The sequence below is a fragment of the Canis lupus genome, chromosome 15 (assembly GCF_003254725.2).
Source record: "Canis lupus dingo isolate Sandy chromosome 15, ASM325472v2, whole genome shotgun sequence".
Classification (NCBI taxonomy): Eukaryota; Metazoa; Chordata; class Mammalia; order Carnivora; family Canidae; genus Canis; species Canis lupus.
Window position 1 is genome coordinate 50,355,054 of NC_064257.1, and position 23,377 is coordinate 50,378,430.

General features: G+C 36.2%; 2 protein-coding genes across 5 annotated transcripts in view; one reads left to right on the forward strand and one right to left on the reverse strand.

Annotated features, from left to right (window-relative positions):
• FBXW7 (F-box and WD repeat domain containing 7) overlaps nucleotides 1-23,377 on the reverse strand; it is a 233,559-nt gene that overhangs the window by 103,385 nt on the left and 106,797 nt on the right. The window lies entirely within an intron of this gene.
• Nucleotides 459-2,316, forward strand: LOC112654477 (short coiled-coil protein). Its single transcript, XM_049094234.1, has one exon. It carries the CDS (start codon nucleotides 579-581, stop codon nucleotides 825-827), a length of 249 nt encoding a protein of 82 aa, XP_048950191.1. The 5' UTR covers nucleotides 459-578; the 3' UTR covers nucleotides 828-2,316.

Sequence of the window (23,377 nt, forward strand, 5' to 3'; positions counted from 1 at the left end):
AAAAGTTTCACATGAATGAAAGTAAAGATCAAGGCACTGTTCTAGGTAAAGGATAACAAATGCAGTCCATGATTTTGAATGGAATCTTTTTATTATGTTAGGTATTATTTGAACAACTAGTGAAACTCAAATGGGGTCTGAGGAATAGAAAACCTAATTTATTAATGCCAATATCCTGATTTTCATGGTTTTATTGTGATTATGCTGGAGAATATCCTCATTTATAAGAAATGCATACCCAACTATTGTCAACTAATCTTCACAAAAACAGGAAAGAATATCCAATGTAATAAAAAAGTCTCATCAACAAATCGTGTTACAAAAAACAAAAACAAAAACAAAACCAAAAACAAAAACAAATGGTGTTAGGAGAATTGGACAACCACATGCAGAAGAATGGAACTGGACCATTTCCTCATACCATACACAAAACTAGACTCAAAATGGATGAAAGGGCCAGTTGGTCCAGGCTTCGGGGCCTGAGCGGTCCTCCCGGTTCCCTCCCGCTCCCGGCGCCTCCGACGGCAGACCATTCATCAAGGATTTTGTATCCAAGGCCCAAAAGCTTGTTACCCGAGATGATGAATGCCGACATGGATGCAGTTGATGCTGAAAATCAGGTGGAACTGGAGGAAAAAACACGACTCATTAACCAAGTGTTGGAACTGCAACACACACTTGAAGACCTCTCCGCAAGAGTAGATGCGGTTAAGGAAGAAAATCTGAAGCTAAAATCAGAAAACCAAGTTCTTGGACAATATATAGAAAACCTCATGTCTGCTTCTAGTGTTTTTCAAACAACTGACACAAAAAGCAAAAGAAAGTAAGGGATTGACATCCCTTCTATTTCATGGAATTGCTGCTGATCTTTTTTTCTTTAAAACTTGGATAGATTTAAAAAGTTATAGTACTTTTGTTTGTGGCTTAATTGAATATTTATGAAGATAACGTCAGATATAGGCAAAATTAAGAGCATAACGGAAGACTTCCATGAGTTTGTGTATAATATGTTAGTCTATAAAAATGTGCAAATGTATTGTAGACTTTATAATTAGAAATGCATATATTTATGAAACTTGAAAATGAATGTTTTATCAAATTTGATTTATAGGTTTAGCACTATCTTTTATTATAAGCATAGTAAGAGATAGAAGAACCACCGTGTTGTGAAAAGTGACCAAAATCAGGTACTGAACGCAAAGCTTTATGTACCCTGCCCACCATGTTGTGCCTCTTCTCCATTTGCTTCTTCCTTCTCGTTTCCCTTCCTCTAAGGAAAAAATTGGTTTCACATTTGTAAAGGTAATAGTTAATCATCTGTGAGAGTAACCTGAGCTTGAATTGTTGAAACTTATCTAAAATAAGATACTTTCTCAGTTAGGGTTTGTCATAGTAATAAGCTAGGATTGTTGATTTTTCTTTCATCAGTTGAAAACAGAGGCTATAAGTATGAAGACTTTTCTTTGTAACTGAATTATCAAATTGGGAAGGTTTGGTTAAAAACTTAATTTTTGCACAAAATAACCCCACTTGGTATCTGAAAAAATGAGCTCTGGTTATACGTTTGGAATAGAGTATTTTGAGAAAAACATTAATAGGATGGGAAGATACTTGGCAAACAGTAGTAACCAACTCCACATGTTTTTACTCCAGATTTGTGTGATCTCTAGCACAGACTAGGTATTTTGGGTGGTACACACACACACACACACACACACACACACACACACACACACGAAGGTAGATTAAATGTAAATAACCTTATGTCAACCACATATAGAAGAGAACAGTTACAGAGTTTAGTCTTAACATTTATTTGTAGCACCCAGCAGATCAACTTTTGCAAAATCCCTTTAGAAGAGTGTTTTGGTATCAGAATCATGAATAATAAATGGGAGTTTTACATGTATACTAATTGATATTTTCTCAGTATTTTAATCTCACTACTTATCCCAGAATTTTCTGTAAACCTAACTGCTTGGTTTGCAGAGTTTTAGCACCCTTTGACAGTTTGTAAGAATTTAGTTTGTAGATTCCATTTGGTAAGAAATTAGTATCGGAAGTAATGTTAAAATATTAACTAGGTAAAGACGTCCACTAATATAGTTTTGGTTGTTAGATTTGGGCTACTTTTAATCATGGAATAATATGTTTGTATTGGTGTAAGATTCAATGAATGACTTTAGCTGTAGGAATATAATAGTTATACTGCAAATATTTTGCATCCCTTTTGTGACCTAATTTACAAACATTTAAAATTGTGTTGCAATTTTGCTTTGCTGTTTAATAAAAAGCTGTTTCAGAAAAAAAAAAAAATGGATGAAAGACCTAAATGTGAAATAGGAATCCATCAAAATCCTAGAGGAGAATACAGGCAGCAACTTTTGGGACCTTGGCCACAGCAACTTTTTACTAGACACACCTCTAAAGGCAAGAAAAACAAAGGCAAAAATGAACTATTGAGACTTCATGAAGATGAAAAGCTTTTGCACAGCAAAGGAAACAGTCAACAAAACCAAAAGACAACCTACAGAATGGGAGAAGATACTTGCAAATGACATATCAGATAATGGGCTAGTATCCAACATCTATAAAGAACTTTATCAAACCCAACACCCAAAGAAGAAATAATCCAGTCAAGAAATGAGAAGAAAGGGATCCCTGGGTGGCGCAGTGGTTTAGCGCCTGCCTTTGGCCCAGGGCGTGATCCTGGAGACCCAGGATCGAATCCCACGTTGGGCTCCCGGTGCATGGAGCCTGCTTCTCCCTCTGCCTGTGTTTCTGCCTCTCTCTCTCTGTGTGACTATCATAAATAAAATAAAAAATAAAAAAAAAAAAAGAAATGAGAAGAAATAAACAGACATTTCTCCAAAGAAGACATATAAATGGCCAACACATGAAAAACTGTTCAACATCACTCGGTATCAAGGAAATACAAATCAAAACCACAATGACATACCAACTCACACCAGTCAGAATAACTACAATTAACAAATCGGGAAACAACAGATGCGGTGAGGTTGTGGAGAAAGGGGAACACCCCCATGCAGTCTTGGTGGAAATGCAATATGGTGCAGCCACTCTGAAAAACAGTATGGAGGTTCCTCAAAGAGTTGAAAATAGAGCTACTCTATGACCCAGCAATTGCACTACTAGGTATTTACCCCAAAGATACAAATGTAGTGATCTGAACAGGCACCTGAACCCCAATATTTATAGCAGTAATGTCCACAATAACCAAACTATGGAAAGAACCCAGATGTCCACTGACAGATGTATGGGTAAGGAAAATGTAGTGTGTATGTAATGTATGTGTGAATGCGCACGCGCGCATGCACACACGCACACACACAAATGGAATACTATGTAGTCATTAAAAATGAAATCTTGCCATTTGCAACAAAGTGGATGGAACTAGTAAGTAAAATGAGTCAATCAGAGGAAGACAATTATCATATTATCTCACTCATGTTAAATTTAAGAAACAAAATGGAGGATCATGAGGAAAGAGAAAAAAATAAAACAAGACGAAATCAGATAGTGAGACAAACCTTAAAAGACTCTTAATCGTAAAAAACAAACTGAGGGTTGCTGGAGGGGAGGGGGTAGGAGGACGGAGTAACTGGGGGATGGGCATTAAGGAGGGCATGTGATGCAATGAGAACTTGGTATTACATAAGACTGATGAATCACTGACCTCTAACCTCTGAAACTAATAATATATGTTAATTGAATTTAAATAAAATTTTTTAAAAAGAAAATCAAAATGAAGAGAAAACACATTTACAGTACTGTCCTGTATTTATCAATGAAAATCCACCTATAAGTGGACCCATGCATTTCAATCCTGTATCATTCTAAAATCACCTGTATATGGAAAACACTCCCAATGTTCTAGGACATTGCAAGTGCTCAGTAAAAAAGTGCCTAATGTTATTATTTCCCTCCTCAAGTTACATGTTGAACCTACTATTTAATAGGCAGTCTGCTGGCATGAGTCTTTTCCCCAGATGGTAGTAACATAGGTCAGTGCATTGATAGGAAGCTTGCAGGCCACCTAGCAGGTAGGACTGGAGATTCAATGGGGAAAACAGTAAATCAGTAAGTAGCCTGAGGAAGCACATCAACCAGGAAAATTGCTGCTCAATTAATTTTTCTTTTATTTTGTAAAATACCTGGTGAGATCTTTTGCAAGTCATTTTAACATTTCATAATAAATGTACTTCTCCTGGTTTGTGTATTTTATTTCTCCATCAAAATACGGGTGTTTGTATTTACTCCAGTCATACCTTATTTAAATGGCATTTTCAAGTCAGCTTATCAAAAATTGTGGGCTTCCATGTCTTACCCAATTAACCAGTTGGCAGGATTAGTTTTTTGCTCCAATGGTTAAAGCTTTTGGTTATGGCTTTGTCAACATGTTGTCTTTTCTAAAAAGTACCACAATAAACTGAAAGGTTAAAAAAAGAAAAAGGAAAAGGAAAAGGAAAAGAAAAAAAAGAAAAAGAAAAAGAAATGCATGCTCAAGAGTTTAGGGGTGATGGTGCATCCTGTTGACAAGTTATCAAATGGTTCTGGGGCTAAGTAAGTTCTTAATAGTGTACTTGGGACTTTTTTGAAAGTTTAAAAAAAGGTGGTAAAGAGGGAAAAATCTGGACAACATTCTGGTTCCCACTTCTGCTACAAATTACCTTTGCTTTGTCCTGATAATTTTGTCTCCCACTCACATCATCACTAAGTCCCAAGTGTATCTCTTCAATAGATCTACAATCCATTCCCCTTCTCTAGTGCTGTTTAATAAGCAGATACTATGTGCCTCTTCCTCCAAACTATTTGAATCACATCCCTAGCGATCTTCACATCTTCTGTATGTCATGCCTCTCACCTACCCTCTATACTGCTGCCAGAACATGAAATGTCAACACCTAAGTGGCAGTTTCCAAACATTTTACATGCTGAAGCCCTTGCTCAAATGAAGGCAAGATATTAAGTAAAGAAAGAGCTTGTGAGAGACAACTGGAGAAAGGGAGAGAATAGTGTATACAGAAAGAATGGGCAACCAAGTGATTCTGCAAAACTTTTTAAAGTACTATTCTATAGAATAAAATCTGAACTCCTATGCACAGTACACAAGATGTTCCTAATCTGGTCCCACCTCTAACCATCCTAATGCAAACTTGTTTGTCTTAAACTGGATATTACCCAACAATATTGATCTACTTGTATTAATACACTATATGTTCTTATGTGTCTATATCTTTGTAAAAGATGTCTTCCTCTCTCTGACACATTTCTTTGCCCACCCTTTACGAACCCTATCTGGCAATGTAAGTCACCTTCCTTCATTCTTCTATTCTCTGTCACAGAACTTGCTGAAATTGGCAAGCACAGGTCTTAAATATAAGGACCTCCCCTCTTCTACTTGTTTTAAAAAAAAAGATAGTGGTAAAACATTTAGGAAAAAGTTGGGACCGTGGACTTCTAATAAAAGAAATGCCATGGGGATCCCTGGGTGGCTCAGCGGTTTAGCGCCTGACTTTGGCCCAGGGCGCAATCCTGGAGTCCTAGGATCGAGTCCCACGTTGGGCTCCAGCATGGAGCCTGCTTCTCCCTCCTCCTGTGTCTCTGCCCCCCCCCCATGTCTATCATAAATAAATTAATTAATTAAAAAAAAAAGAAAGAAAAGAAATGCCGTAACTATCAGGTTCATAGTAAGGGGTAGTAAGCTTGAGCACAGAGGGCTGACATGTGAGTTTCTTTGTAAATGTATATTATAAAAAGTAGGCTAGAAAAGTGAACATGTTTGCTATTTCAATTGTCTCACCTTCCAATTCCATGAAGAAGACAGGAACTACTTTTGCTTTTTTTCTCTTTGGATGTTCCGAAAATACATACCAAGTATATATTATAATGCTACGCTTTAAAACGCAGAGATATACCAACAATTATACACGGACAATATATATAGGCTTTCTTCACATTTAGGAGGTGATACTCAACTGAACATATAGCTTTATTACAGTCCATATAATCTATTACTTCATATAATTTCTTAAACTGTTAACCAACAAATACATACAAAATTCATAGGATAATTTTTCCATTTCCTAGAACAGATTCAGTAACTTTTCTTGCACATTGTAAAATAAAAAGCAGAAAGAATACAGTTTTTAAGTATGAAATGTAAGTGTTCATCTTACATTGTTACCAGATATTTCTATTTGTAATAGTTCAAGACTGAAGTCTACTTCTGGAAAACACACCCTGTCACTGAACAAATAGATCCCACCTCTTTTAGGTAGAAAGGTGCTGACACTATAGCTTGCAGCAGGAGGAGTGTCAGTTTGCATATAAATGCTAAAATCTGTGTGACAAAAGTCAACAATCAGAGAAGTCATTCAAGTACTAACTAGTCATTCACCATTCAATACAGAATGGAAAAATGGGTGAGACACAAACAGCTGACTAGAAAAGATATAAAAGAATAAACATATGAAAAGGTACTCGGTGAAATTAGCCATCAAGGAAATGCAAATTAAAACCACAATACAACTTTCCATCCACAAAAATTGCTAAATTAAAAGGGACCAACTGCCAGGAAACGTTGATAAAAATAGGAAATAATTAAAACTCATACATGGCTAGTGGGATTGTAAAATGTTACTACCACTGTAGAAAACCATTTGGCAGTTTCTTATAAAAACAGGCAGCCTGTGAGCTAGCACGTATGCTCCTATGTACTTACCCAACAGAAAAGTCCAAAGTAGTCTGGTACAAGAATGCTTGTAACAGTTTTACGCAGAATAGCCAAAACTGAACCCAACTCAAGTGTTCATCAACAGAAGAATGGATAGAGACATATTCATATAATGGAATGGTACACAGAAATGAGAGTGCACTTTTGATACATGAAACAAAATGAGTATCAAAAACAGTGTGCTGAGTGAAAGCAGCCAGAAAAAAAAATTATAAGATACCATTTATATGATGTTTAAGAATACAAGAAACTAATCTACAGTAATAGTAATCAGAATAGTAATCAGAACAGTTGTTGCCTACGTGAGGATTGAATGGAATGGAGAGTAATTCAGGGAGTGACAAATTATTCTACATCCTGACTAAGGCATTGGTTACATAGGCATATGTATTGTCAAAACTCATCTATGGATTGTACTTTACATAAAAAGCACTTCGATTAAAAATATATGTATTAATTGAGGACAAGGGAAAAATTTCTCTGCCTTCTTTGACTCTCCCATTGTGAGCCTGTTAAATGCTGAAAGAGGCTTTGGACTTCTTAGCTCTGGGCCCATTCACTGGATCTTCTCTACACTAATAGCAGATACAGTCACATTATAGAGGCAGGATAAAAGCCCAGAATACTGATTTTTCCACTTCAAGAGGCAAGGTGGCAGTTTTTGCAGAGTCCACAACTCCTCGCACTGGGGAATCAGCACATCATTCACTGTGAAACATTCTATAGCAGGTAGAGAGAACTTTAAATGAATGAAGAATGAGAAAGAGCTAAAACAGCAATTGTATCAGAAGGAAAACCAATCTTGAAGCCACTACCCTAAAGAGCCAATGACCACAGGACCAAAGAAAACAAGAATCTGCTAAATTTCAGAAATAACTCAGCATCTTTAAGGAAAACAACAGCACCACTATCAGCAAGCACTGACTCAACTCCTTGTAGCTCTGGCCTCTATTCTATCATTTTACAATAAAGTTTTGAAGTTCAGAAAAACACCACTATATACAGAAAACATATTGTCTATAGAAAACTAATGAGTCTGTTTCTTTAATAGAGTTCCCATCTTAGCATAGTTTTAGCACGGTAGTTAATGTGGACCACAAAGGGAAAAAAATGTCTTCTCGTTATCTGTTTTTTAAATTTAGGAATTCTATTCTCATTTGCTACTGCTTGATGCCCCCTTGCCTGAGTTTTTAGAGGGTTTCAGTCAGTATGTTAGAACTCAGGTACCTGCTGCCTGCATTTCTTTTCTTGCTCACTGAGAAAAAGCAATGACCTCAATTTAGATGAATATATCAGAAAATCACTATTCATAGAAGACTCTAAGAAACAATCATTCCATCTTCCTCTTCAAATTCTTGGCTGGAAGGTTGAGCAGGCATATTGGGGGAAAACACTGCCTGACCACACTGCACACAGTATAGTTTCAGAAATGTGTATTTGAATTGAAAAACAGAAATATTTTAACTCTCCGGCAGCTCGGGTGGCTCAGCAGTTTAGCGCCACCTTCAGCCCAGGGCCTGATCCTGGAAACCTGGGATGGAGTCCTATGTCCGGCTCCCTATATGGAGCCTGCTTCTCCCTCTGCCTATGTCTCTGCCTCTCTCTCTCTGTCTCTGGGTCTCTCATGAATAAATATTTTTTAAAAAGAAATATTTTAACTCTAACATGAGCTTGGTACTGGTGATACAATGCTGACCAAAGTCATAAGGTCTGAATAAAAAAAAAAAAGAGAGAGTGCAGTGCTAAAATATGCTGTTTTTGAAAAATTATGAAAAATAAAATCTACCCTAGTTGGATCTTTGTAAGACATACAAATGAGAAAATTTTCTAAAACTGTATAATTATAGTGAAACCAAATAAAATAAACTTCATTCCAGCCAGCTTCACCACTGCCCAGCAATGTCCTTATCTGTCAATACTACGGTGACTGAAAAAGCAAAGAAAACAAAAACCATTACCACCACCAAGAAAATAAAAAATCTAAAACATTAATTCTAACAAGAAATATTTATAATCCACTTAAAACCATTCCTTTTTTCTTCCTTTTTAGTTCAGACTGAGAGCTTTTATTTTCTAAATGATAAGAAGTATCATGATTTTCTTACAAAGATCTCCTCTATTTATGTAGAAATAAAGCAATACTGTCATGATGATTAAATTAGTAAACTAGATCCCTTACATAATGATCTGTAATTTTCAGACAAGAAATTTTTAAAATTTTTCAGGTTATAAAACAGTATTTCTGGACAAACCTAACAAGGCAGTGGTTGTAAAACACTCTCAAACTTCCAAACACCCTCAATCTTAGTACAATGCTGTGTTGTACACTCAATCTAAAACTAAGAGGAAGCATTGTGGGATGGTCACAACTCAAATTCCTTATCACAATGAGGACTGCCTAAGGATTTTACCACTAAACTTAGCCATTCAAATAACTGGGAAGACAGTAACAGTGGTCACTGCTCTTCAAAACTAGTGACTTTCAGATCTGTTAGGAAGAATATTTCTTAGAACTTCAAGTTTCTAATAGGATTCCTTCACTCTGAAGTTATTCTTCCCACCCAGACAAATTTAGATCACTAACTCAAAGAATAATTACTGGAACTCATAAAAATATGCCTTTTTCTACTGCAGCAATTCACCTACTCCAGATAAAGAAACAAAAATTGTTAAGAAGAAATCCTGTAAGTTAAGAAGCCTGTTTTATATTCAGATTAGTAAAGATGCTTCTACTGCATTCCCATAATCAGCAAACATTTACAGAGAGCCCACTAGGAACTAACAGCTTATTCATCGAATCGAGAACCTTGAGATCATTATTCTCATTTTACCAAATAGGAAACAGACTCAGATTAAGGTCACTTGCCCTACGATCTATAGTTACCAAGATTTACCAACATGTTAAAACAATGAACCAATGCCTGAACCAAGGTTCATATTCATTCCACTAGACCAGCCTGTCTTCCAACAAGGCATAATCAAGGATCTTACAGCAGCAAGAGAAACAAAAGGCACAAGTGACAATAACAGGACACCATCACAAGGATCTCTTTGATATAAAAGCACCTTCTTAAGATAAAGACCACTCTTCTTTGTCAGACCCCTAAACACCATCTTTCTTCCAATCAGGGCCTTGGACAGTGGGTCTAGACCCAATCCAAAAAAAAAAAAAAGACTTTTAGGCTGCCCCTAGCAAAGTAAAAGAAATCATATGAGATTTTCCCTAGGCTCCTTTCAGGAAAAAGGGGACACCCTTTATCTCCGTTTCACCCAAAAACCCAAAAACACTCTAATTGCTTTTGCCCACTAGTTACAAAGTGCTCTTAAAGCTATATTTGAATCTGTAAATATAGCTCTAGAGTTACATATGATTACAAGTATTCTGACAGTTTAAATTGGTAAGATTTTAGGTAAAACAATGAAATCAAATTGTATAGACTAGAATTCAAAGTAGTTATCCAACTTTGTAGTCTCATTTCTTCATCAAATTCTCAACACAGGGCAGCATGGGTGGCTCAGTGGTTTAGCACCGCCTACAGCCCAAGGCGTGATCCTGGAGGCCCGGATCTAGTCCCACATCAGGCTTCCTGCATGGAGCCTACTTCTCCCTCTACCTGTGTCTCTGCTTCTGTCTCTCTCTCTCTCTCTCTCTCTCGATTAAATAAATAAAACCTTTAAAAAAAAAATTCTCAACACAACTGCAAAATAAGTATTACCTATTACTGAATATTACTTTATGCCAGGCCTTGCTAAATGTTTTACATATGAAATCAGATTTCATTGTCAAAACAAACTTATGATGTAGATTCTATTTTAAAGATGATGAGGTTCAGAAAGCATGCTATGCTGCCTCTTAAGCACTGTCCATCTGATACACAGTTTCTCAGAACCTCTATCTTTCTGAATCACACTCCAGGGCAGTGGAAATCACACAGTCCTGTGATTAAAGATAAACCATTCCTGGCTCCAGAAGAGTTTTTCATTTGAGGTAAGAATAAGGAATAATATCAATACCAATGAAGAACATTAAGAAGGGTATCCTTTCAGCACAATGTCAAAACCAAGTTGACAGTGAAACAGCTGCATAAATTTGAAAAAAAAATCCATTGGGTTAACAGCCCAGGTTCAGTAGTTAGACTATACAAATTCTAAAGACTTAATGTCTTTAAATCTGTTACCTCATCTGCAAAAGATGGTACCTCTATTTAAATGGTACCTCTATTTTACAGGATTATGTAAGGATTAGAGAGACAACATACGCAAAATGTTTAAAGATGTGTCTGACAGCTTTAAGTGAGTACTTAATACATTATTTTTATTAGCTATTAAACAACTTTCTGTTTCAATTTTAAGAAGGCTTAAATAGGCTAACTTCATCATGAATTAAGTATAACAGAAGAAAGGAGATCAGCTCAGCAATCATGAAAGATACTCAAATTCAAATCTTTTTTTTTATTTTTAAAAAATTTTTTTTTTTAATTTTATTTATTTATTTATGATATTCACACAGAGAGAGAGAGAGAGGCAGAGACATAGGCAGAGGGAGAAGCAAGCTCCATGCACTGGGAGCCCGACGTGGGATTCGATCCCGGGTCTCCAGGATCGCGCCCTGGGCCAAAGGCAGGCGCTAAACCGCTGCGCCACCCAGGGATCCCTCAAATTCAAATCTTTACTCAATTTGAGATAGAGTACTCACAAGGTTAAACTATCTTCCAAACTAAAATATACCAAAGGTTGGTTACATAGGGAAAGATGCATTTCCAACTCTTTTTCAATAGCAGGAAAACCATTCTCTAATCTCTCAAAGGACAGGAATAGGGTCAGTGGTATTTAAAGTGTGGTGGGCAGGCCCCTAACATGCTGAGACTTTCCAGATCTTTGGGGTCATATCTACTTTCATAATTCCCAGAAGTTATTTTTTTTAAAAAAAAAAAAAAAGAAGAAGAAGTTGGGGATCCCTGGGTGGCTCAGTGGTTTGGTGCCTGCCTTTGGCCCAGGGCGCGATCCTGGAGTCCCGGGATCAAGTCCCACGTCAGGCTCCCGGCGTAGAGCCTGCTTCTCCCTCCTCCTGTGTCTCTGCCTCTCTCTCTATGTCTATCATAAATAAATAAATAAATCTTTTTAAAAAATAAAATAAAAAATAAAAGAAGTTATTGGTTTTTGCACTTATTCTCTTCCGAATGTATATAATCTCTGACTGCTTAACTTGTGATGATGCCATTACTCTAATGGCTGATTCAACTATGTTTGTGCTTTTAAAATTTCTTGGTTTTAATTTTTTTTTTTAAGTGCTGGGTGTTTTTTAGGATTTTATTTATTTGAGAGAGAAAGAGCGAGAGCACTAGGGTGGGGGGGCAGAGGGAGAGGCAAACACTCCATTAAGCAGGGAGCCCTACATGGGGCTCAATTCCAGGACCCTGAGATCATGACCTGAGCTGAAGTCAGATACTTAACCTCAAGCCACCCAAGCACCTCTCAGTTTTAATTTTTAATACAACAAATATCAATAAATAGAATTTTCATAACAAAAACTATTTGGGGTCCTCGGTAATTTTCAAGAATGTAAAGGGGTTCTAAGACCAAAATCTGAAAACTGCTGCTCTAGGTGGTCAGAAGTTATCAGCCACGCAAAGGCAAAGAGATTCAACCAGAAAGCTTTAGAGGTATTCTTTTCTCATTACCTTATTTTAGAGCTTCAGAATCTGACTCTAGAAATTTAAGTACCCTGCCAAAATCAAAACAGCTGAGGAAGGGAGGAGCTCAATTGGAAGTGAGGTCTTTAGACTCCCAGATTCTCTTTAATTGGTCATAAGCACGGCATATGAAAAATGTGCCTTAAAGGGTATTGTAAATATTCATGAATACTGGTCAAGTGCTTATATTAGCACCTCACACACAGCAGCTGTTCAATAAATAGTAGTAGTACAGATGACAGAGGACCAAACCTCTGCTCAAATACCTTTAGAGATCAGCAACCTCTACAACCTGGACATGTTGCACTTTTTGATGAATTTTATATTTACTTCCTCCTTTACTAAATTTGAAATCTCCCTCCTTGAATTTCTACCCAGTATGGACTTTATGGTTGTTACATAAATGAAATCTAATCCAATGCTACCTACCTTATTTTTCAAGCATAACCACCCCAATTTCGTTAAATCATTACTGAAATGGCATGACTTGGACTCTCTCACCATCCTAAGAGCTCCAAATGATTACTCCTCTCAAAGTGTAATACTCAAAACTAAACAGTCTTCCACATGTGGTCTCCACATACTTAGGTCCCTGGTTTTCCTTCCTCTGGATACTGTTGATCTATTAATGTAGTTGGTCTTTCTAATTTTACAGAGCTCCCTCTTCTGTTATATACAGTGTTAAAAACAAACAAACAAACAAACATGCAGCTTGCTTTCTGAGATGTCTTGGCCCTATTCTTCCCAACTTTCACTTGGCACTTCTCTTTCCTTTGTCCCCGATTCCTTGCCATTTTGATTCCATTTCTGCATTTTCTCCTTTAGGGTGACGAGGCCCTATTTTGAAAGACACCCCTGGTAGGTCAGTTTTGAGAGTTTGCAGGGGTTAAACTACCCATGCCCTCATAGTCCTTACTGAGGGCCCACTGCACTCATTCATTGTTGGAGTAGGCAAAAGACCTACCAGTTTCATCTGCTAGTTGGCCAGCTGGCTTTTCCAGTTAACTATTTGAGGAATTCTCTTGTTGCCAAGTCTGATCCCCATTATTTCCCTTTCGCTTTTTTCCTACTAATACATGATATAGTCAAGTCTTGCAGCTATTGGTGTTTTGCCCTTTACCTAGTGGTATTTTAGGGTTCAGGGAATATACACTGTCAGGGATAAATATGGCCCACAAGTTCTTTGTTTTGGTACCTTGTTTATCTGCTTATACATAAATTCAGAAAGACACAAAACTAGATGGCTGTCTTCTTTCCAGATTTTTGCTTTAAGTTAACTTAAAAGTTTTAAGCTAATTTTTTAAGGAGCTATCTCAAAAGGATGATCTCATAGATCATCCTGGGAATAACATATTACTATCACAATTTTTTTTTCCTGAAACGGTTTCTGCTTTGCCCTCTTTCTTGAATGACTGCTTCACTGGGTATGGATATATGACTGACAGTTTTCTTTCAGCAAATTGAAGATATTATTCCACTATCTTTTAGCCTCCACTATTGCTATTAAAATTCAGCCAAATGCCAAACTGTAGCTCCTTTATAAGGAAACTGTCTTTCCTCTGTAGTTGTTTTTTAAATACTTTCTTTATCCTGACTGTTCTATGTGTTCTACACTATCATGTATCTAGATGCGAATTCATTTTTATTTATCCTGTTTGAGATTCACAAAACTTCCTGAATGAGCTTCCATAATTCTAGGAAATTCACAGCCATTCTCTCTTTGAGAATTTATTCTCCCTTCTTTTTATCATTTCTTTTTGAAACTCCAGTTAGAGGTGTTAGACTGTTACATTCTGTTTTCCACATTTCAACCTTTTTTTTTTTTATTCATCTACTTGTCTCTTTTTTTTTTTTTTTAAGATTTTATTTACTTATTCATGAGAGGCACAGAGAGAAAGAGAGAGGCAAAGACACAAGCAGAGGGAGAAGTAGGCTCCAATGCAGGGACCCTGACATGGGACTAGATCCCTGGTCTCCAGGATCACACCCTAGGCTGAAGGCGGTGCTAAACCGCTGAGCCACCTGGGCTGCCCCATCTACTTGTCTCTTAAGATGCATTCTTCTTTGGAACTTTGTAGAATTCTCTGAGCCCTGGGGTAAATTAACAATTGCTCCAGAGAAAACTCGGGTTTTTTCAGCTAGTTGCTCAAAAACACTACCACTTCTGATTACCACTTTAAGTTCACTGCTTGAGGATTTCAGAAATACATACAGTTCTATGTGAGAAGCTACTTGTGGTTACAAATTCAGAAGGTAGGGGAAGGATCCTATACCCAAAACTAAAACTAAGACTGAAAGTCCCTCACTGTCCATTTTCATGTGGTAGGTTTATTTTTTGTTCATCCTTATAGAACCTTTTGGGCTCTCACTTTATATGTGGGCCTCATATTAGACACTCATCTTTTGGGGGCCTTCTGATTTACCACCTTGTCTCCAGCACTTAAGGTTGCCCTTAAATTAGAAGGCCAAGGTCTCCACCTTGTGAAAAACTCCCAGGGCAAAAACTGGCTTTTGCCCACTCTTAGCTCCCAGCGTCTCTTATTTTAGCCCACAATGGATTTCTTTGTTGTCATGTCAGCACTGCAGTTAAATCAATACATTTATCTACCTATCTCTTTACTTTATCTGGCACTTTGGTTGTTACATTTGAGACAGTTTTCAGAGTACCTATTTGGTATTCCACATTACTGCCAAGAACAGAAGTCATAATTCCTTGCAGGGAGACCCTGGATGATTTTACAACGAATATAATATTTAAAATGCATACTAAAGTACTTGTTAGGTGGTACTCTGGGGTGGAGAAGGAAAAACATAGTATAAAAGTAGCTAATTAAAGAAATAAAGATGTGTGAGATGTTTGGTTTTGCTGGGCTTAAAACTAAATTGTAGGGTACAGAATTACTAGAAATGAAACTGATAGACTAGGAGATGAGGCTCAAGACAGAGAGGATCCAACCCTTGAGAATCTCTGTATGCCATGATAAGGAAGATGAACTTGAGACTGGCAATCACCAAAGGGCTATAAGCAGGGAGTTGACACTGTCATATACATTCATTAAAAAGATTATTCTAACAGAAATGAAAGAAAACAAATGGAAGAGACAAGAAAGTAGAGCCTTTCTATTCAAAATCAGGTCTTCCACCAGCAGTGGACTGTCATCACCTGGAGCTTGTTAGAAATGTAAAATTTCATGCCCTACTCCAGATCTACCTAATTAAAACCTCATTTGTAACCAGAACCCCAGTGATACATCTGTAAAGTCAACTGATGTCAAAACAATGATCTGCAAAGCCAGTGAACACAGCTTTATTTTAAATTTCAAGGAAAAAAATCTTAATTATTCGGAGTACATGACATTCATTTGATGTTCAGTGTTGCTTTATTTGTCTAATAACAAGCTATTAATATCATAGATCCTTAATAGGCTTAAATTGTTAGGTTTAAATTTGAGGTTTTGACACTATAGACGTATGCTATGTAGTGATTAGTTATTTAGTTGTGACATAAATTTGAGCCCATTAACATGCTGCTAAGAACAAAACATTTAGTGAACAGTAGACTATTCAAAGTAGCTTTTTATTTTTCCACTCATTGTTACACATGTGGTAACTCTCAAGGATTTAAAAAAAAATAGTAGAGGGAGTGGGAAGAACCCTTCTGTTTAGTGATAGAAGTAAAAAGGTCTAAGTATTTGATGCTTTTAATTAAAAATTATTGTAAGAAATGGAGAGAGTTCTAAGCTATAAAGCTATTCTGCATTTTCGGTGTTTCATTTAAAGTCTCTAGCTACATTCCTACTTAAAGTCAAGTGCGTAATATATTTGAACCACTTCATCAAATTGAATAAATATTATCATCAGAATTCAAATTTTAGAAAAGTGCTTTTTAAAAAAAGTCTTATTCTCAAAGTAAGCTGCATCAAAATCACTGGGAGATGGGGGCCTTAAATGCAGAAACCTGAGTCCTAGCCTAGATCCACTGAATCCAAATCTGCATTTTTAATAAGCAGTTTCCAAGTAATTCTGTGAACATACAAGTTGTTTTTTTCCCCAAATCTGGATATTTTAATTGTTCATTTATTGACTTTTTATTTGAATATAAGACATACATCAGGGACACTTGGGTGGCTCAGTGATTGGGCATCTGTCTTTGGCACAGGGTGCGATCCCGAGGTCCCGGTATCAAGTCCCACATCAGGCTCCCTGCAAGGAGCCTGCTTCTCCCTCTGCCCATGTCTCTGCTTCCTCTCTGAGTATCTCTCATGAATAAATAAATAAAATCTTAAAAAAAAAAAAAAGAGAGAGAGAGACATCAAAATGTGCCAGCACCAGATAAAAAAAAATAGAACATTCTGATAGTCTAGAACCCCTCTACTGACTAGAAATTAGCCCTTTATTCTAGAAATTAGGATATACAATAGGGAAAGGACAGTCTCTTCACTAAATGGTGCTGGGAACACTGAACAGCCACATGCAAAAGAATGAAACTGGAACCCTATTTTACACCATAAACAAAAATCAATTCAAAATAGATTAAAGACTTAAATGTAAAATCTGAAACAATAAAACTCCTAGAAGAAAACATAGGGGGTGAGTTCTCTGGCACAGGTCTTGACAATGTTGGATTTGACACCAACAGCAAAAGCAATAAAATAAACAAGTGGGACAGCATCAAACTGAAAAGCTTCTGCACAGCAAAGAAAATCATCAACAAATGAAAAGGCAATTTATGAGAAAAATATTTCCAAGTATCTAAAATATCTAAATATCTAGTATCTAAAATACATAAAGAAGTCATACAATCAATGCATGCGCCTGGTTGGCTCAGTCAGCTAAGCATCTGCCTTTGGCTCAAGTCATGATCCTGGGGTCGTGGGAATCAAGTCCTGCAGCTGGTTCTCTGCTCAGCAAAGAGTCTGCTTCTCCCTCTCCCTCTAACCTTTCTCACCACTCATGTACTCTGTGTCTCTCAAATACACAAATAAAATCTTTAAAAAATTTAAAAAGTCATACAACAGAATAGCAAAAAAAAAAAAAAATCTGTGGGAAGAGGAACTTCAAAAGACAAATGGCCAACAGATACATGAAAAGGTGTTCCACATCATAATCACCAGGGGAATGCAAATCACAACCACAATGAGCTATCACTTCACACCTGTTAGAATGACTTTCATCAAAAGACAAGTGATAACAAGTGTTGGGGAGGATATGGAAAAAGGGAACCATTGTGCACTGTTGGTAGAAATGCAAACTGGCAGAGCCACTATGGAAAACAGCATGGAGGTTCCTCAAAATATTAAAATAGAATTACTATACGACTCAGCAATCCCACTTGTGGGTCGATAACCAAAGGAAATGAAAGCAGGATATTGAAAAGATATGTACGCTCCCACTTACTGCAGCATTATTCACAATAGCCAAGATACATAAACAACTTAGTGTCCATCAGTGGATAAACACATACAGAAAAGCAGCACATATATATAAACACACAATGGAATATTATTCATACCGGAGAAAAAAAGGAAATCCTGACATTTGCAAGACCATGAATGGATCTTGGGGAATGCTAAGTGAAATTAACCAAAGACAAATACTGCATGGTATCTCTCATATGTCAAGAAATGTTTTTAGTCATATTCATAGAAATAGAGCAGAAAAGTAGTTGCCAGAGGCTAAGGGTGGGAGAAATAGGGAGAAGTTATTAATCTTCAGCTATAAGATTAATATTGTCTGAGGATTCAATGTAAAACATGGTGTCTATAGCTGATAACACAACTATATAATTGAAATTTGCTAAAAGAGTGGAAATTAAATGTTCTCTCTCAACACATACAAAAGAAAAGCATGAAGGGTTATGGATGTGTTAATGAACTAGATGTGGGGAATCTTTTCACAACGTATACACATATAAAAATCACCATGATGTACTTTAAATATCCTACATTTTATATGTTGATTATACCCTGTTGAAGCTGAAATTAAAAAAAAAAGGAACATTCTAATACTCCAGAACCCCCTCTAGTGACTACTTCTAGAAACTAACTCAAGATCCACAAAGGTAACCACCATAATATCTTTTAACATCATAGATCAATTTTGCCTGCTTTTGAACTCCATTTAAATGAAATAATGAGTTTATATCTGTTTGGAGGTTTATTTGCTCAGCATTGTGTCTTTAAAATTTGTTTACATTGCTTATCTGTAATTGATCCATTTTCATTCTCATTCCTGTGTAATTTCTATTGTATAAAAATACCAAGAGTAAAAATACTATTTATATGTTCTACCTCTGATGGGTATTTGTATACCACCACATTTGTATGCAAACCATAATGCTATTATACATTATTTAGAAAAATATGTACTCTTGTACCTTTGGCAAGTTTTTGTTTTTCCAATCTAAAATTTTAAAAATTACCATTGCTTAATTCCCTCTGACAACATATAGGGTTTCAGCTTTCAAATACAGTTCTAAAAGTTCTACTAGTATATGCTGCAGCAATACAGCATTACTCCCTCTCCTAAATGAACTATAGCACTAAGAAATTAAATAACAAGGGGAAGCATTTCTTTATAAAATTACTCATTAGTAAATGAAAAAGAAATGAGAAAATCAGAACACCATCATTTTGTAACCATCAATAAATGAATGGACGGAAGCACCAAATATCAGCAGCTGCTAACATCACAAAAGGAGGGATGCCAGACACTGGGTGAGTTCTAATGAAATAACACTACCCACTAGACAGAGGGGTCAAACCACATCTAATAAAGCCTCTAGATCCTGCTGCCAGCCTGAGGAAATAAAAGGACAGATGAATGTGCTGAACTGTACTAAATGTATACAATTGGTCAAATCTAGACTATGAAAATACAGGTCAAAAATAAATTTGAGGAGAAAGATATGGAAAATATCTGTAGATTTAAAAAGACAAAGAAATAGCAACGATTTTTAAAATGGTCAAGACTAAACAATAGTATCTAGGAAGACACACTTGGGTGAGAGAATTACAAACACAAGGAAATGATTAGTGTTAAGAGTAATTTAGAGGGAGTTCCTTAAAGGAAGGGAATATGATTGTTTCAGGGCACACAGAGAAGCATCTGGCATAGCTGGCAAACTTCTTTGCATTGAGAGCTGTGTGGTAGTTACAAAGATGTATTATCTTAACACAAAAAGGTTTATGTTATAGTTTTCTATATCTATATTTTCTATATCTATATTTTACAATCTTAAAAAGTTGAGATTATAGAAAAGATCTGCTAATATAAGAACTCCCCTACAGATTCATCAGCAATGGGCCAGTGTCACCTGGATTATTTCCAACAACGGCTTTCATTCCAAACTGTCACAGTAAGTAGGATCTCAAAATAAAGCAAAAGGAGATACAGAATCTGACAAAGTATCTTTACATGCCTAATGCCCATCTTGATGATTCTAATAGAAACTATTCAGGACAATATTCAAACTCACTGTTCCTGCTGCAATGTAACAGCTGCCAAATTTCACAAATTCAACAAATTTGGGAATGCAACACATAGCTCAAAGCCAATTAATCTACTTTTAGACATCTCCTCACGCCACTATTCCACAAGCATTGTGCAAAACATAATTCACTTGTGCAGTTGAGGAACATGTCACACCTGCCAGATCACTTGGCTTTTCTAGATTTCTTCCAAAGTCAAAGAAGCCATAAGAATTCAACCAAAAGGTGCAAGGGATATCGCCCTCACTGTATAAACATAAGACTTCAATTTCTCTTTAAAAATTAAGTATGTGTGTGAATAAATACTAAGCCATAATCACCTTATTTCTGTAAAAATTCATCTCAATTTCAATTGGCAATCCGAAGAAATTTTTGGTGTCTCATTTTAGAGTTAGAAAGTCCAATCATATTTTTCCAATATTCTAAACCCCTGATTACATTAAAAGTTATACAGACACTCTTTTGAGATATATGCTCTGTTTCTTTTTCCTACCACTCCAAAGTTTGACCACGAAATTACAATAAACTACCAACTATGTACTAGGCAATGAAACAGATAATGTGACATGTACAAAGACAACTATCATATCCTTAAGAGAGCCTGAAATCTAGTTGGAGATATGTTAGTACTTTGTATTATCAAACAATTACCTGATCTTATATTATGCTCTAGATACATGATAAAAGTTCCAAGAAGGAAGAAATCTTATGTGACCAGAAACCGAACACAGCTCTGCACATGACGAAACTTAATAAATCCTACTGGAAGGAACAAAGGAAAGAACAAAAAGAACTGGTGCAGTTACACATATATACAGAATTTAAGTAGGGTCCCTCAACAACTAGCAACACAAAATTTACTCCCTGCCCAAAAAAGAGTCCTAAAATCTGAATATACAACAGGCACACATTTTCTTCATAATTTAGCTTCTCAGAAATTGATGGCATACCATCATTTAAACAGCAGCATTTTTTCTATTCTAGTAGTTAAAATAATTATGTACCCCAAGTTTCTCAGATTTGATCAAACATTATCTATTAAGTCTAAAAAGAAATATATCTTTAATATGTAAAATGATTCCAAAAGTAATCACTTACTACATGCACTACATGCACATTTGGATATCTAATCTCAATTTTTATAAGTAACAGTTCAAAAATAATGGAAACCAGATAACTTGCAATGCCAAATCCTGAGTTTTGATTCTTAATTTCAAAACATAAAAGAACATAATTAACAACCACTATAAACTCATACAACACATCTTCCATAAAATCCCATGCACAGTCTCTAACATTACTGCAAAGCTTATTGTGAGGTAAAAAACAGCTGGTAATATAAATAAACCTCAATTACAGAAATATTGAAGATAGTCCTTTCTTGCCCAAAGAGGTAGTAAGGTGAAAAAAAAGAAAATAATCTGTTGCTGTATTTTTATCTGTAAGTAGAAGGATAATATAATAACTACCTCAAAAAGTAGAAATTTTACCCAAAAAACAGAAAGGGGTTAATTTCATATTCATTTCTAAATTACACAGAAGTAAAAGTAATACAGTCAACATAAAGCAGTAGCAGAAAACAAGCAACATGGTATATTTTATTTTGACTGGAAGAGAAGCCCCTTTTTTAAAAAATAAAATAAACAATGAATTTGACAATGCCCAAGTACTACTGCTTAGCTGGGGAAATGCTTTATCATCTGCTAGAAAAGTGCAAAGCGGTATGAATTAAACTGCTGACACAACCTTAAGCACAGTACCCTTTGCTTGAAAGTGCCTCCAATTAGGGCAAAAATTTACATAGAGTAAAGAGCTTCCCTACCAATGCTTTATCATCAATATGTCAATATGGGAATAGAAAAGACTATGAACAAGTGAAACATATTAATCAATGAAGGGAAGAATGAACCTTAAATCAGGAAAATCTGCATGTCTGTGTGTACCCATGAGTATGTGTATGTATCTTTATGGTTCATTTTTTTTTAATTTTCTTTTTTACTTCTTTATTCATGAGAGACACACAGAGAGGCAGAGACGTAAGTAGAGGGAGAAGCGGGCTCCTCCCAGGGAGCCCAGTGGGGGATTCGAGCCTCAGACTCAGGGATCACTCCCTGAGCCAAAGGCAAACACTCAACCACTGAGCCACCCAGACGTCCCTTTATGGCTCATTTCTGAACTTATAAATGAGTTTTGTTTTGCTTTTCTCCATATAAAACTAAAGATCTGAATTATGGTATTCAGTGAATCTGACTTTTGCTACATACAGAAGTAACCTTGGGCAAGGTCACTTAATCTTGCAGTCTCAAGATTCATCACTAATAAAGGAAGTAGTATTTATCAGCTAAGTGGCAATCACTGTACTACATGTTTTATATATATAATCTCTGAATCTTCAAAGAATCTTACCAGGTAATTAGTATTATTCTCACATAACCAAAACTCAGTCCCTTAAATTTGATTCAACCACATGTCTGCTTCACTGCAAAGCTCCTTTCCTTTACTACATGATAATGATAATGCCTAAATTAATACCTTAACTATTCAGAATATAGAATAATTCTAACAAAAAAGATGACATAATGTACACATGGACTGTTTTAAAACAAAAAGCTATACAAGAGTAAGGGATAAATATACTCTATTGATAAAGCTATTCCATCACATTACTCCCCTCCCTAAATGGGAGAGATGCCTGGTACTTACTAATAGCACAGGGGAAAAATATAAACATGAATGCACACAAGTACAAATTCAATACATGAAGCATTAATGACAAAACAAATGGAAGTAGAGACTATAGTCTACTTTTTTTTAAATTTTTATTTATTTATGATAGTCAGAGAGAGAGAGAGAGAGAGAGAGAGAGAGAGGCAGAGACATAGGCAGAGGGAGAAGCAGGCTCCATGCACCAGGAGCCTGACGTGGGATTCGATCCCGAGTCTCCAGGATCGCGCCCTGGGCCAAAGGCAGGCACTAAACCGCTGCGCCACCCAGGGATCCCTATAGTCTACTTTTCTACAAAACATGTTTCTGTAGCAGAAATTCATTCATTTGTTCATCATTAAGGGATGAGGTCAGTACAATGTGAAAGTCACAAAGGCCCACAAAGAATTTTCTCCAACACAGTAATGCTAAAGAGTCATTAGGGATGATTTCTTACACGGAGAGCTTTAGCAATATACAATAACCTTAAGGGAGGACAGAAAAACTCTAAAACTCCTGTAGAAGAGGGCTGGTTAATGGCTTCTAGAAATGCAAGGCTTTCCATAATGCACAGCTATCTGATCAAGCTACAAGTAGAGATACAGAAGCCATGAAAATATTTCCCATTTTTTTCCTTAAAAAAAAAAAAGGAGGGGGGTGGTGAGGAGGACTGATAAAGAAGTCTATATCCTGGTCAGAATTTTTTATTTTGACCATTTATCTTAAGTGGAACT

What these genes read in the sequence shown, in the direction of transcription:
- LOC112654477 (XM_049094234.1), top strand. Translation starts at nt 579, where the DNA reads ATGATGAATGCCGACATGGATGCAGTTGATGCTGAAAATCAGGTGGAA.